Genomic DNA, 16,267 nt, shown 5'->3' on the forward strand with positions numbered 1-16,267 from the left:
AGTAATTATTTCAAACGATCAAAACAAACATTTGCGAAAAATGTTAGAAGGAAGAAAATTTCTTGACGATAATTACGAGACCGGTGGTATCGTCGAATCGAGAAGAAACACAGAAAAATATAAAACTACGCGATTATCGCACATATTAATTAATTAATTAATATTGTACACAGAGATTTATTATTATTATTATTAAGTTCGTTAATCGTATCGAATATTTTTCGTGTAAAAATCACACAGCATCCGTGCGTGCGTGCGTACGCGTGCGTGCGCGCGCGTATACGTGGACGCGTTAAAATCACTCGTGGACTACGTGGATTACGTGTAATCTAGAGATAAATTTGGCAAAATTGTTGATCGATGATGATAAGAAGGGGATAGAAGAATAAGAAACGTTCTAAGGGATTGCGAACCCGCAACGAGCGCACGTTTGAGCCCGACTGATGCCTCGCCTTTGCCGCCTCTGCGCTGCAACGCGTCTTGCCGCGCTGCATTCGGTCCAGACTTTTGCGTAAACGCGTCGCCATTGATATATATATATGTTTCTGTCAGTGTATTAGTAGATTGTTAGGTTGTATGGTACGTTAATAGTGTATGTGCGCATGTATGAAAGCTTCCAAAAAAGCTTTATGCTTAGGAGACACGTACGCGACACATGCGAAGAGAAAATAGGGGTTGTAAGGGGGTAGTAGCGTATACTCACGCGTGTATATTTGTGTATGTGTAGGTGTATATGTATATTTATGCAAACGTGTGTACGAAGTAATAGTTTGATTGTGTTGCTCGTGTGGACGAAACTCGAACTTCTCGGAGGGAAAGGGGATGCTGCGGAGGAAAGCAAATAGGGGGATAAAACTGAGCATGCTCTCTTTCGTCTACTTCAGATACAACTTGACTCCACCCATGACAGGAAGATCTGGACCACGTCTGCGCAATATATACATATAATATATTGAAACTATAAAGTCATTTTAAAATAGTGTAGGTCTAGTTTAATTCTTTAATCGGATGATATAGGCCAGTCAACGCGGGCCAAACCCGGAACTTTTCTTGTTTATGCTTCAAAATTTGACCTAAGGGTAAGTTGACGACGCTGAATCGAATGGTGCTAATTATAATAAAATCAGCAACCGGCATCTTGGGGAAAAAGGGTAAAAAAGGGTAAAATATAGCCTTATCTTAGAATCTAGGCATTTAATCGAAAAAAGTTTCAAACAAAAGTTGTAGAGAATTAAAATACATAAAAAATGTTCTATGAGTTATCTTCGTATTTTCAAAAATAAGCGCATAAAATTGGATTGAAGATGGGAACAAAATTTTAAGAGTGGGAGAAGGCAAGCTTATCCCTCCGTCGCGTTTTACACGCGAGCGAGCTAGTATGCGTGCGAGCGTCCGTGTGCACTAATACACAAACGAAGGATCTTCGGCAATCTTCGGGACTCTCGGTCTTGAATGAAAGTGCGAGTGAGAGAACAAACCAATACTTCTCTCTTTTTATTTATCATGCGATAACGAGTATTATTGTCCTTGGCCATCGATTGTTGAGCCTTCTGATATTTCTCTTTTTATATTTTTTCTTTCGGTAGCGAGAATTTTACGTCTTGGCCATCGAGCGTCGAGCCTTTTGTATACGAGTGCGAGTGAGAAAGAAAACCGATATTTCTCTCTTTCTATTTTTTCTTTCGGTAGCGAGAATTTTTCGTTTTGGCCATCGTGCGTCGAGCGTTCTATATATCTATATATATCGGCGTATAAGCGCGGCACTTTTAAATCGAATCTTGATGCTTATGGCACGCCGTTTCTTTATTTATTGTCAAAAATAATGAACCTTGAGTAAAAAAAAATAATTCATTTTAACAGAAACTATTATTATTTAGTTGAGAGTAAAAATAATGAATTAATTTTGTGTCTCGCCATAAAATTAATTAGAATAATTAATTGATATAAATTCTTTGCCTCACAAAAATTTATTTGTATATCAAATTGAATACGTATTCTCTTTAAGACGAAATTTAAAATTTAAATATTTTTCCTATTAAATTATGTATTTTATAAAATTTTAAATTACTGACTTTTTGTCTCGTAAAAATTTATTAGTTTATCAAATTAAATACATATTTGAAAAAGAAGAATTTTATAACCACACATAAAATTAATTCAAGATATATATGAAAGGATATTCTAAAAACGTGGAATTTATTTTTTGTTCATACATAATTTTAATTCATTTTTATTATGTTATAAGAAAATAGTAATGCATTCTGATTCATCTTCGAAGTCTTAAGAATTGTACGAAATAAATTGAGCTATTATCAAGTGGTGCGTTAGCGTAAGTAGTAACGTCTTCGCTTCTCGCGCTGGGTATTTAACGTTCGATTCTTCGCGGGGGAATGATTTTTTTTTATAAGTTTTTCTATCCTTAACAAGGAGACGGTCAGTGAGTCTCACCTCAGATTTTTTTCAAATTTTGCACTAACGATATAAATTTTATTAGGAAATCAACATTATTACGCGAGTAATAAAATTACCAATTATAAATAAAATAATATCCAATAAATAACAAAAATTAATTTTTAACGTGCCGAAACGATACATTTTTTAGGATGATATTTACAGGATGAATTTGTAATTGAAGTAAAAAACTTCCTTTATTTGTGCAGGATGTAAAAAAATTCATTGCTTTTAATTTTTTTGTAATAATTTTAATTTTTTTTCTATATATAATTAGAAATTAGGAAATGTAAAAATAATTTATATAACCTAAGGATAGAAAAACTTATAAAAAAAATCATTCCCCCGCGAAGAATCGAACGTTAAATACCCAGCGCGAGAAGCGAAGACGTTACTACTTACGCTAACGCACCACTTGATAATAGCTCAATTTATTTCGTACAATTCTTAAGACTTCGAAGATGAATCAGAATGCATTACTATTTTCTTATAACATAATAAAAATGAATTAAAATTATGTATGAACAAAAAATAAATTCCACGTTTTTAGAATATCCTTTCATATATATCTTGAATTAATTTTATGTGTGGTTATAAAATTCTTCTTTTTCAAATATGTATTTAATTTGATAAACTAATAAATTTTTACGAGACAAAAAGTCAGTAATTTAAAATTTTATAAAATACATAATTTAATAGGAAAAATATTTAAATTTTAAATTTCGTCTTAAAGAGAATACGTATTCAATTTGATATACAAATAAATTTTTGTGAGGCAAAGAATTTATATCAATTAATTATTCTAATTAATTTTATGGCGAGACACAAAATTAATTCATTATTTTTACTCTCAACTAAATAATAATAGTTTCTGTTAAAATGAATTATTTTTTTTTACTCAAGGTTCATTATTTTTGACAATAAATAAAGAAACGGCGTGCCATAAGCATCAAGATTCGATTTAAAAGTGCCGCGCTTATACGCCGATATATATAGATATATAGAACGCTCGACGCACGATGGCCAAAACGAAAAATTCTCGCTACCGAAAGAAAAAATAGAAAGAGAGAAATATCGGTTTTCTTTCTCACTCGCACTCGTATACAAAAGGCTCGACGCTCGATGGCCAAGACGTAAAATTCTCGCTACCGAAAGAAAAAATATAAAAAGAGAAATATCAGAAGGCTCAACAATCGATGGCCAAGGACAATAATACTCGTTATCGCATGATAAATAAAAAGAGAGAAGTATTGGTTTGTTCTCTCACTCGCACTTTCATTCAAGACCGAGAGTCCCGAAGATTGCCGAAGATCCTTCGTTTGTGTATTAGTGCACACGGACGCTCGCACGCATACTAGCTCGCTCGCGTGTAAAACGCGACGGAGGGATAAGCTTGCCTTCTCCCACTCTTAAAATTTTGTTCCCATCTTCAATCCAATTTTATGCGCTTATTTTTGAAAATACGAAGATAACTCATAGAACATTTTTTATGTATATTTTAATTCTCTACAACTTTTGTTTGAAACTTTTTTCGATTAAATGCCTAGATTCTAAGATAAGGCTATATTTTACCCTTTTTTACCCTTTTTCCCCAAGATGCCGGTTGCTGATTTTATTATAATTAGCACCATTCGATTCAGCGTCGTCAACTTACCCTTAGGTCAAATTTTGAAGCATAAACAAGAAAAGTTCCGGGTTTGGCCCGCGTTGACTGGCCTAATATTAATGATACTTTTGTACCTTTCCTTTTTTTCTTTTCTTTCGTTTTCTTTTCTTTTGGCTCATTAATTTAATTTCAACTTTTAGTATAAATAAATAATGATATTTTAAAATATTTTTTAGCTAAATCGGTGGAGGAATTAAGTATTTGGATATATGCGATTAATTACGTGAGTGAATCGTTCCTAATGGAACAACTTTGAGAATTTATTTATTATATACATTTGTTTCTTTTAATAAAGATACATACATAAAAGAGAAGTATATATATATTATATATATATATATATATATGTATATTATACAAATAAGAAGAGCCTCGTTGCTCGGCCGAGATTCTATAACTTTTCTTTGATACAATACAAAAGTAAAATATAACTACTTCAACTAATTGTACTCGTTTGTGCAAGGACTACTCTTTTACGAGTTAACAGCTGAGAGTTTATTCTCTCTCGTTGAGATTCGTAATTTTTTTTTTGTCTCATTCGAATCGTTAGAAAGATAAATTGATCGATTAATTAATTTCGATCGATTCGCGCGTTTTTCTTTTTGCGAAAATAACATAAAACGTGCATAAAACGTGTCGCGTTTCACGCGTCGTTGAAGAAAAATAAAACTACAAATAAAAATAATAATAATAATATAAAATTTTGTCTAATCGAAGTAATAACTAAAATAAAAATATGATCTATAATTTTGTTGAGATCTATGGTATCGGTGGTACAGCAACAAATGAAATATATTACACTAAAATTTACGTAATTAGTCATAGTGTACGATATTTATCTTCGCAAACGTGTTGACAATATTTGCATAGAAAGATTCCAATTCCGATCAAGCAGAGAGTTAAAATAATACCACCTGAAATATAATTCGAAAGTTAATTATTAAGATTATATAAACAATCGATAAGATAAATTCCATTGAAAGATATTAAACATTAAAAAATATACCTAGAAAGCTAAGACCATCAAAATGACGATCCGATGGTGGTGGACATGCTGTTGTAACTGGTACTGCTGTAGTTATATCAGCTACAGTTGGAATTATATTGCTATTATTGGTAGTAACAATTTCAGTAATAGGAGAAGCAGCAGTAGTAATACTATTAATAGTAGTAGAAGTCAATTTTGTAGGTGGTGCAGCAGTAGTAGTAACACTAGTAGCAATAGTAGTAGTGGTAGAAGTAATTTTGTCGCTCGATGTAATTGCAGAAGAAGACAAATCGGCCTTCAAATCTGTTGTTACAGGAGTTACTGCAGTTTTCGTTAATGCAGTACCAATTTTTACAACATCCTCTTTTAATTTTCCAGCAGTAGTAACGCTTGGAGTAGTATGAGCAATAACATTGTTAGGTTTCTCATTAGATTTTCCCATTGATGCTGGTGTACCGCTTGGAGTATCATTATTTTTAATTGTAGGCGTCAAAGGTTGAGCAGTTGTAGTGTGGTTCGAATTTGCTGGCTCTGCAATGTCAAAATATGCGTTTTATTTTATTCCATTTTATTAAAAAAAGAAAAAAGAAAAAAAACAAAAGGGAAATAAAAAAGTGAATATGCTCTCAAACGACTAGATCAATAAATCTAAATTTAAATCTGCTTCTGTCATATTGGATGCGCATTAAAATCTAACGAATATCATTTGGCGTATTGCGTTACCCGACGCAACGAAAAAGAAAACAAACGATGGCAGACGACGTGTGTATGTATATGAACATATACATACATACGTTTTACATAGAGATTGATGTATATATATATGTGTGCATAGATGAAACTATACTCACCCTGAGGACGAGCTAACGAAGTGACAGTGATCACTAGCAAAGCGAACAGTACGCAAAGTATCCTCATTTTCGTATTTATTAGATTAATCTTTTAAAAATGTATATAAAGTTAGAGAAAAAGAAGGCTAAACGTACACGTGTCAATAATCGAAATTCAAAGGCACAAGAGGACGCTTGTCTTTAACTATCCAGTAGTATAGTACGAAACTTCTCGTATCGTTCGGAACATATTCGATGGTGGCGACAAGGATTGTAGCTCCCCCATCTTAAAAATCAAACTAAGCTATACTATAAAAATACAAATATCAAATATAATTACATAATATCACATAATTTAGTCAAATATTATTTATCATAAAACAATGATACATATATATATGAATTTAATGAAATATCTTATATTCTTTTTTGATAGGAAAAGTACAATTATTGGTAAATTTTAACGTTACCAAACCGCATACCTATATCATTATTTGGTATAGTTAAGTTCAGTCTGAATACAGTTAACATTCTATGATGCCTTATTATATCAAAAAATGATTAAAAAAAAGAATATATATATAAATCGATTGAACAGAAAAGTAAAACAAAATGTTAGAGTATCTTTTGTATGGTGTGTCTCGTTAAGGCAACTTTTCATGGGATTGCAATAAAGTAACGACCTCTAGAGAGAAGAAAAGTGAACGCAGTGAAGTTTGTGAAGTAAAGTAGAGGGAGCGTTGTAAAAGATGGGAAGGATTGAAGAAGAACACCAGAATCCAACGTGATCGGTGGTGGTAACTTGGTGAGGCAACCGCACCGGTGGCGACTATGATATCGGTGGCGAAAGTTGGTGAGGATTCAGTGACAGTGGTTGGTGCGAGTCGAGCGTACACATTCGGACGTGTGCACTCGTTCCGTTTGAAATACGCGAAACTCGCTCGTGAATAGCTCGTAACAGGGAAGAGAGAGGACATTTCCTGACAAAAATCAACGAAAATAAATATAATATATATATATATATATTTACGAGAGTCAATAAAACCCGAATAACAATTATCTCTCGCATGTCTTCTTATCTTGGCATTGGTCGGGTGAGACGAGTCGAGAACGAAAAGGGGTAGTAGTGTTGTTGGGTGAAACAAAATTAGAGGTGGTAGTGTTTTTACCTTCGGGTTTGACTTATATTTGCAGGGGACAACGTAAAAAAACCAAAGGATATGGAAAATGATAGAAAGTAATAAATAAACGAAAGAGAAGATAAGAGGGTAAAAAGAAAGGAAAGAGAAGGGAAGAAAGAAGGAAGGAAGGAAGATAGGAAGGAAGGAAGGAAGGAGAAATAAATAAGGGATAGATAGTGTATAGAGAAGCATCGATATAAAGCTCGAGGGTTGGCAAGGTGGTGCCGAGGGCGCAGGATCGGCGGCCCACCGGGAAAGAGAAAAAGGAAAAAAACAAAGGAAGAAATGGGCCGGTCCGTTGTACTTACGTGATAGGAGGTGTGCGAGCGCGCGCGCGCTCCCTCGCGCCTACCTACCCGCCTGTCCGTTTGCGCGCGCGCGCGCGCGCGCCCTTCCGTGTGAGTGTCCTTTCTCGATCTCCCTCTCCCTTTCCTTTTCCCTTTCCCTTTCCCTTTGCCTCAGCCTCTGGCTCGTCGTCCTCCCTTCCTCGACCAGAACCACCCTCCCCGCCTCGCTGTCATCTGTGTGTGTGCTTTTCCTCCGTAAGTGTGCGTGTATATGTGCGTGCGCGCGTGTCAACCCCTTGCGCGAACGTGTATTACCGACGGTGGTTGTCGCGGTGCGCGACAGGGGAGGCTGGAAAGGGAGAGACGACAGCAAGGACATTCTCTCGGTAAATTTGCTAAAAATATCTCTCCTTTTAGTCGCCGTCGTCGTCATCGTCGTCGTCGTCGTCGTCGTCGTCGTTTGTTTAATCTACCATCCGATCGCGCAAGAAATCTTTGTCGCGCGTTGCATCGTCGTCGCGAGATGACGGTGACGAAGAACGTCGTCGTAGACGTCGCGAACGCGTTCAAGCGTTACGCTATTAACGTGCTGCTCTTTTTGTGCCTCGCGACTACAACAGCAACATTGACCGGTGGTGCCTCGTGCAGATGGTCCTCCGATAGTGGGAACGACACTCGCACCACAGCAGATTGCACTCTGCGCGTTCTCGACCCAAATGCTTTGACCAGCCTCGCTTCGTCCCTAGACGGTGCTAACAAATTGAGAATACGATGCAGCGAGGTTCATCATTTCGAGAGCACATTGAACGCTCATAGCTGGCAAAGATTGCCTTCCCTTCACGAGCTCCATATTCATGCATGCAAAGTACTCAGGATATCAGGAGGTACTTTTCAATCTCTCATCGAGCTGAAGAAGTTGACTGTACAAACGTTCAATGCCGAGTGGGGTGCTCAACGCGTCTTGGAACTCGCACCCGGTTCGTTGTCGGGTTTAAGAGAGTTACATACTCTTGAAATAGTCGAGAGCAATGTGTTATCATTACCGGCTTATTTGCTCTGCGATTTGGACAACTTGCAGAGTTTAAATCTTACGGGAAATCGTATTCGCGACATACTCGATATCGGTTTAACGCGTCGAGAAGAGGATTCCGAGGATGGCAACAATAGTAGCAGTAGCATCAGCAGCAGCATCAGCAGCAGCAGCAACAACAACAATATCAACGACGAATCTTGTCGAGCGGATGTTCGAATTTTGGATCTGTCGCGTAACGAGCTTACCAGATTACCGAACAATGGCCCGTTGGTTGGACTGCGACAATTACAAGAGTTGCACCTGCAACGTAACTCGATCGCCGAAATCGACAGTCGTGCGTTGGTCGGCCTTACCGTTCTGCGTATCTTTAACGCCAGTTACAATTCCCTTGCTTCCCTTCCGGAGGGTCTATTCGGAAGCACGAGGGAACTACGAGAGATACACCTGGCGCACAATGGACTAGGCGACTTACCCAAGGGTATATTCACTCGGTTGGAGTGGCTGTTGGTTTTAAATCTCGCTGGCAATCGGCTCGACAGCAATCAAATCGATGAAACGTCATTTCTTGGCCTTATACGATTGATCGTTCTCGATCTTTCCTACAATCTGTTAACCCGCATCGACGCTCGCATGTTCAAGGACCTTTTGTTTCTCCACATACTCGATTTACGTAACAATTCGATCGATTACATCGAGAGAAACGCCTTTTTACCGCTCTACAATTTACATACCCTCGAACTGTCGGACAATAAGCTTCGTACCGTTGGAGCGCAACTTCTCAATGGATTGTTCGTCCTAAATCGTCTTACGTTATCAGGAAATTCGATCGCCAGCGTGGATCCAGTGGCATTTCGCAATTGTTCGGATTTAAAGGAATTGGATTTGAGCGGCAACGGGCTTACCTCCGTCCCGGAAGCGATACGAGACCTTGCTTACTTAAAGACTCTCGATCTTGGGGAAAATCGTATCGCGAGTTTTCACAATGGCTCATTCCGTAATCTCCATCAGCTTACAGGATTACGTTTGATCGGGAACGACATCGGCAATTTGTCTCGCGGGATGCTTTGGGATCTACCGAATCTTCAAATTCTTAATCTGGCCAGAAACAAAGTGCAACACATCGACATGCATGCCTTCGAGCGTAATATTAAACTGGAGGCCATTCGACTAGACGGCAACTTTCTATCGGACATAAACGGCATATTCACCAGTATTACCAGTCTGCTACTTTTAAACTTATCGGAAAACCACATCGAGTGGTTTGATTACGCCTTCATACCGGGTAACCTTAAGTGGCTCGATATACATGGTAACTTTATCGAGAAACTTGACAACTATTACAAACTTCGAAACTCGAAGGTGAAGACCCTCGATGCCAGTCACAACCGCATAACCGAGCTAACGTCCCTGTCCGTGCCCGACAGCGTCGAGTTGCTCTTTATAAACAACAATTACATAAGCGTCGTCCATCCTAACACGTTTACGGAAAAAGTTAATTTAACTCGCGTCGATATGTACGCCAACATGATAGAAACGATGGAACTGACCGCACTGTTATTAACAAGAGTACCAGAAACCAAAGCATTGCCGGAATTCTATATCGGGGATAATCCATTTTATTGCAATTGCTCGATGGATTGGTTACCTGCGATCAACAATCAAACCTCTACGAGGGAGTATCCGCGCGTAATGGATTTGGATAACGTAAGATGTCGAACTTCCGGGCCACGTGGGATCGCCATGATACCAGCTTCAACGGCACGTTCCAACGAATTCCTTTGCCGTTACGAGGCACACTGTTTTGCTCTTTGTCACTGCTGCGATTACGATGCCTGCGACTGCGAAATGACCTGTCCGAACGGGTGCAAGTGTTACAACGATCGTACCTGGAGTACAAATGCCGTCGATTGTTCCGGTCTCGGGGTCGAAGAGATACCACGGCGTATACCGATGGACGCGACAGAAGTCTACCTCGATGGTAACGTGCTCCGTGAATTATTGAATCACGTTTTCATCGGGCGTAAAAATATGCGCGTTCTCTACGTGAACGGCAGCGGTATCGAATCGATTCAGAACCGTACGTTCAACGGTTTGAACAATCTACAGATACTTCATCTCGAGGACAATCGTATACGCGAACTGAAAGGCTTCGAATTCGAACGTTTGTCCCATTTGCGCGAACTTTACTTGCAAAACAATCAAATCGGTTTTATCGGAAATCTGACGTTCCTACCGTTGCGCTCGCTCGAGATATTACGTCTTAGCGGGAATCGACTCGTTACATTTCCGGTTTGGCAAGTCACCCTTAACGCTCGTCTAGTCGAACTATCCCTGGGTAATAATCCTTGGTCCTGTCGTTGCAAGTTTCTCCAAGAACTGTCCTCCTGGGTATCCGATAACGCGCACAAAGTCGTCGACACGAACGACGTCTGGTGCTATTACAGTGGTGGTGATAACAAACCGTCTTATCGACGTCGGCTAAATGTCAACGAGACCGCATGTTCGGATTATTATGCACAGGGCGGTGGAATGGTGGACTTTGCGCAGGATTATTTAACTCTGGTAGCCGCAACGTTGTCGGCCTTGCTGGTGCTTCTCATCGTCGTGGTGTTAGCTTTCGTATTTCGTGGGCCCGTTTGTGCATGGGCTTACTCCAAATACGGATTACGCTTTACACGTACGAAACCTGCCAAAGCTGGTGCGGCCGGTAGTGCGACAATGGTCTCGACAGCGGGCATCACGTCGTGCTACGACATTAATCGCGAACGTTTGTACGATTGTTACGTTTCGTACAGTCCGAACGACGAGGACTTTATACTTCATTCGTTGGCAGCCGAACTCGAGCACGGACCCTCGTCTCTGAGATTATGCCTTCATCATCGTGATTTGCCGTGCATGTTGCGTACCTCGACACCGGGCCCGACCATCCTCGAAGCGGTCGACGCATCCCGTCGTACCTTGATCGTCCTTACGCGGAACTTTCTTCAAACCGAGTGGTCGCGTTTCGAGTTACGAGCGGCCTTTCACGAGGCATTGCGCGGAAGAGCGAATCAGCTGATCGTTGTCCAAGCTGCCAATCTGAGTCCCGAGCTCGACAGGGATCCCGAATTGCGACCGTATCTGCGTAACGCTGCCCTCATATTGACGTGGGGTGAGAAAAGGTTTTGGGAACGTCTGAAATACGCGATACCACCGGCACCCCCATCAACGGCACCACCACCTCCTACCGGTACGCGTAACATCGCGAGCAATGCAGCACCCGGCGGCGGTGGCGGCGGCGGCGGCGGCGGCGGCGTCGATGTTGCCATCGAAAACAAATCCTTGCCTCTCGTATTTAAACGTAATATAAACAGCTACGCGATGGACAGGGACAGCATTGGTAGTAGGAAATCGAACAACCCTCCTCCTCCTCCTTCGACGACGACGACGTTTAGATCCCAGCGTACATTTTTAAGGACCCTACTAACACCGGTGGTTCCTCCGCGTTGATGTTGCAACACGCTCCGCCTGCTTATTCCTGCGGTACCGTTTCCTCTCACCATCAACAGCCTCCTCCACCATCCTCGCCGCAACCTCGGCTGACCGTCAATCACGTTTATCGCGATGCGGTCACCGTGCCAGCTGGCAGCCTCGCTCCTACCAATCCTATGCTCGCTGCCGAGGATCACACGAGACCCTTGTCCGAGCATATATATTCGTCCATTGATTCCGATTATTCGACGCTCGAGAGATCCACTTGGAGGCAACACCAACCACCCTCTTCTCCACCCCCGCCACCCTCCTCCGGTCAAGCATACCTCGTTTAGTCTTTTCTCGCTAGTTTTGCTCCAGCTTCGTGATTACCTCGACCCTCCCTCCTCCTCTCCTTATCCCTCCTAAAGGCTATACACTATTATTTATCCTTTCTCTGTCTTTCGCTTATTCATCCCCTACTCTACCCCTCCCACTCCTTTCTCTTCGACAGATACAAAGCGAGAAACGACGAACTACGCCTACCTTTTATCAACTACCTACTCTACATTCAGGAAAGAGGAGGGATTGTTAGCGTACGCGTCCGTTTGATCGTCGATATCGAAAGTACCGGACAATCGAGAAAATGGATAGAAGGGAAAGGTATAGAGAACAAGAAAAAGAGGGATAAAAGGGGAGAGAAATACAAATACCACCTCCCCCTCCTCTAATACAATTTTGCGATAAATCACGTCTCCAACACACGCCGTCACTGCCAATGTTCCCCGTTAATCCTTGTTTTCCGAACTAAATATTCCCCTCCACACACACCCCCAAAAAAAAATAATCCTATCAAAGTTTCGAGTTATTTTTTTAAACGTTAGAGAGATACGTTACAAATAAAAAATAAGGGTTTCTCCAGTAGTACTCCTCCCCTGTTCCTTTTTATTTATTTTTTTCTTACTTACTTTATTCCAAACGTGGCACACACACACACACATATTTGATTTTTTATTTTGTATCCTCCATCATTCTGAAAGCCGTTGGTTTATCGGTGAACTAGTTTTCGTTCTTTCCTCCTACTCCTCCTCCTCCTCATCCTTCTCTCTCCCCCCCTCTCTCTTTTTCTCGATCAGAAAAGGGCAATAAAAGGCGTTTAGTTGGCATCAGTACGTTTCTCGTCGTCGAATCGCATAAATCCTCATCTTAAAAATCGTCTCCCTCTCTCTCACTCTCTCGCTGGCGAGTATTTTTTTTCTCTTTTTTTTTCTCATTCCCTTTTTTTATTTTATTTCGTTCTTTTTTATTTTTCTTTTTTTTTTTTTTTAGATTTCTAGCCCCGCGTACGTGTAAATATTTACTTTACGAGTATGACGTGTAAATAGCTTTGCGCTGTTGCGTATCGGCGGGTGGTTGTATCCTTGTATATATGTACGTGTATATGGATGACCGCGCACGTACGCGTGTACGTTTATGTATATACATGCATACGTGCAAAATATATAAATGTGTATATTAAATATACATTTTACATATATATATACATATAAATATATATGTATGCACAGAGTAGTTCAATAGTATCTACTAGAAATATATTTTGTACTTTTTTCTTTTAAATATAATCATCTTTTTTCTCTCTCTCATTAATTTCGTTCACCCTGTCGAGAACAAAATGGCGGCCATTTGTATGAAACACACGATATAGAAAATTAATTCAAAATTATTTTCTAAAAAAAAAAGAAGATACATTTGTTGTGTTTACGAAAGAATATAAAAAGAGAGAATTTTGTGTAATACATCAAAAGAATTTTATTTTATTTGAAAATGATCTCTGGTTATACTTTTCAACCACTTTGTGTACATATATATATATATATATATATATATATATATATTTATATATTGATTCGCGTGTGTGTTAAATCGAATACACGCGTACAAATAAAAAAAAAAAGAAACACACACACACACAGCGGCGATCCGTATATATTTGCTATACGTAATTTCTCGTATAGGAGTTATTCGCTTTTAAAAACTTTTCAATTCTCGAATAGATAGAGGATTTTTTGTAATTTTATATGTCAGATTCACACGATGGAAAAATAAGGGGAAAGAAAGACTAATAATTTGTACGATATGTAAATATGTATATGGAAATTTGCCTCGTGTAAATTATTATTATTTATTAATTATTATTCATCGCGCATAAAAGGAAAAAAAAAATTATAAAAATATGAAAAAGGGGATAAGGACGAAAGGAAATAAAAGAACGAAATTAAGAAAAGAATAAAGCGAAGGATTACGAAGGAGGTGCAATGATAAATAAATATAAAAAAAAAAAAGAAAGAAAGGAAAGAAAATAATAATTAGAGGGAAAGGGGAAGGGGGTGGTTGTAAAGAGACCCTTTCACTACTGCGATACGAAGGTATTACGAAATAAACGCGTAATAATCGAGACTCATCAGATTTATATGTATTGTGCGCTTGCGATCGTTTCGACAAAAATAAATATGAATTAAACAAAATGATATAATTACAAAACAGCGGAGAGTCTCGCGTTTTGCAACGTGAATTATAAAAAAGCAACAGCAACTACTGGAACAACAAGAACAACAGCAACAACAACAAGAACAGCAACAAGAACAACAACAATTATCGCGACAACAAGAAGAACAATATAAAAAATATCGATTGAAAGAGATAAAGACAAAACAAAAAAAAAAAAAGCAACAAAACAAAAACCTTAACTGTATACTATTTCATTAATTTAAATCCTGTGAATAAATTTATAAAGTACGTTATCGCTGAATCACAAAATTAATTTGTGTGTATGTATATCTCTCTCTGCCTGGATCATATCGTAATCATATACCAATTGTGCTTTCCTAATTTCTCTTCACTTTTCACCCCAATATCCATGTCCATCAAATATATATATATATATTTAACTTTAACAAAGTATATTATATATACTTATCGCTACGAATTTACCTGGTTGACGAACGAAACGTTTAGAGATTGGAAGAGAATTAATAATTATTATTAATTATCAATATGGAAACTGAATGTAAGTAAAATATCTAATTCATTATTATTATTATTATTATTTATTCATAGATAAATATTTCTTCGACGATTTATAATACACATACAAAAATAACTTTAGGAAATGAATACGTACATGCAACGGAGTATTCGTAAATCTCTATTATCGATTTGAAAGAAAATTAATCTTTAATTGCAACTATATATATATATATATTCTATTGTAAGAGAAGTTAATAATTCAACATAAATGATTAAATGAATCTTTAACGAGAGAGTATGCTCAATCGTTTAGAATGCATTATTTAAAATACAATAATACTTGCAAATGAATAATTGTATCTCTTATTATATCTCGTATAATTACGAATACTCTCTAACGAAACAAATCTTCTTAACGTGCCTAATACTACGAGAAATATATATAATTTATTATAAAATCTTGCCAAGAATTTAATCTATTAACGAGAAGAAAAAAAAACATAGTATTCTTCTCTCTCTCTCTCTCTGAAATTTTATTAATTTATTTTATACAAAAAGAATAATAAAATATTATCCTACGTCTCTGTCTATGATATCAAAAATTCCACCTAAGTCTAAGTTGAAAGACAAGGAAAAAAAAAACACACACACACATACACATAGAGCAGCCGCGTTTATAAATCGTAATCGACGCTTTTAACGTCCTTGTGCTTGTTCTCACGAGCGAGTTCAGAGAGCCACGCCTAGACCGAATATTTTCTAATAACTTCCATCGAAACGAGCCGCGTGCCGCGTAACGGTGTTGTTTCCTGTGCACCTACATGAGAAAGAAAGAGAAAGAGAACAAGCCCGAGCCAGAACCAGAACCAGAACCACCTGAAAGAGAGAGAGAGAGAAAGATAGAGTAAAAGAGAAAGAGAGAGAAAGAGCCAGTTTGGTTTGTCGTTACCTATATTGCACTTTACCGTATAGATCGCAACCGGAGCATTGATCCTAGTCAGCGCGCCACCAAGCGCTTACTGCACACCATATGCACTTCTACATTATTAATGCACCTATACTACAGCAGCCGGTTGCACTGCTGAACACGCTCAACGTGTACCCAGGTTCTATATCTATTTCTATTTGTATAATCTTTTTCCCTCTCTCTCTCTCTCTCTCTCTTTTTCTCTCTTTTTCTCTCTTTTTCTCTCATTCTATCTTTCGTGACTCGTAAACAACGGACAATCACGCATTCGTACCACTCGCGGACGTACGATATCAGCGTTTATTGCCTTTTCCGATCAAAACGCCTACATCCGCACTATCTAACCGCAAATTCTTTCGGAATTATTGATCCAATTTTTTTGAT

At 38.4% G+C, this 16,267-nt stretch overlaps 2 protein-coding genes and 1 long non-coding RNA gene across 3 annotated transcripts; 1 reads left to right on the forward strand and 2 right to left on the reverse strand.

The window, feature by feature from the left end:
* Window positions 1-4,336: 4,336 nt before the first annotated feature.
* On the reverse strand, window positions 4,337-5,547 carry LOC122515901 (sialomucin core protein 24). The gene is made up of 2 exons (XM_043633394.1): window positions 5,124-5,547; window positions 4,337-5,031 (listed from the first exon to the last, which is right to left on the reverse strand). The coding sequence occupies exons 1-2, from the start codon at window positions 5,545-5,547 to the stop codon at window positions 4,937-4,939; spliced, it is 519 nt and encodes a 172-aa protein (XP_043489329.1). The 3' UTR covers window positions 4,337-4,936.
* Window positions 5,548-5,585: 38 nt separating this feature from the next.
* On the reverse strand, window positions 5,586-6,293 carry LOC122515841. Its single transcript, XR_006303385.1, has 2 exons — window positions 5,957-6,293; window positions 5,586-5,636 (listed from the first exon to the last, which is right to left on the reverse strand). It is a non-coding gene; the product is annotated as an uncharacterized LOC122515841 (long non-coding RNA).
* A 92-nt stretch (window positions 6,294-6,385) lies between these two features.
* On the forward strand, window positions 6,386-12,562 carry LOC122515798 (toll-like receptor 7). The gene is given in 2 exon segments (XM_043633257.1): window positions 6,386-11,878; window positions 11,881-12,562. Coding segments are annotated over 2 exon segments (4,566 nt in total). The 5' UTR covers window positions 6,386-7,674; the 3' UTR covers window positions 12,243-12,562.
* Window positions 12,563-16,267: the final 3,705 nt, after the last annotated feature.

Source organism: Polistes fuscatus, unplaced genomic scaffold (genome assembly GCF_010416935.1).
Source record: "Polistes fuscatus isolate 324 unplaced genomic scaffold, CU_Pfus_HIC Scaffold19, whole genome shotgun sequence".
Classification (NCBI taxonomy): Eukaryota; Metazoa; Arthropoda; class Insecta; order Hymenoptera; family Vespidae; genus Polistes; species Polistes fuscatus.

Excerpts from the sequence above, each read along its gene's own strand:
- LOC122515901 (XM_043633394.1), bottom strand. The coding sequence starts at position 5,547 with ATGGGAAAATCTAATGAGAAACCTAACAATGTTATTGCTCATACTACT. Across the intron at positions 5,032-5,123 it reads TGATGGTCTTAGCTTTCTAG|GTGGTATTATTTTAACTCTC; the intron begins GTATATTTTTTA and ends ATTATATTTCAG.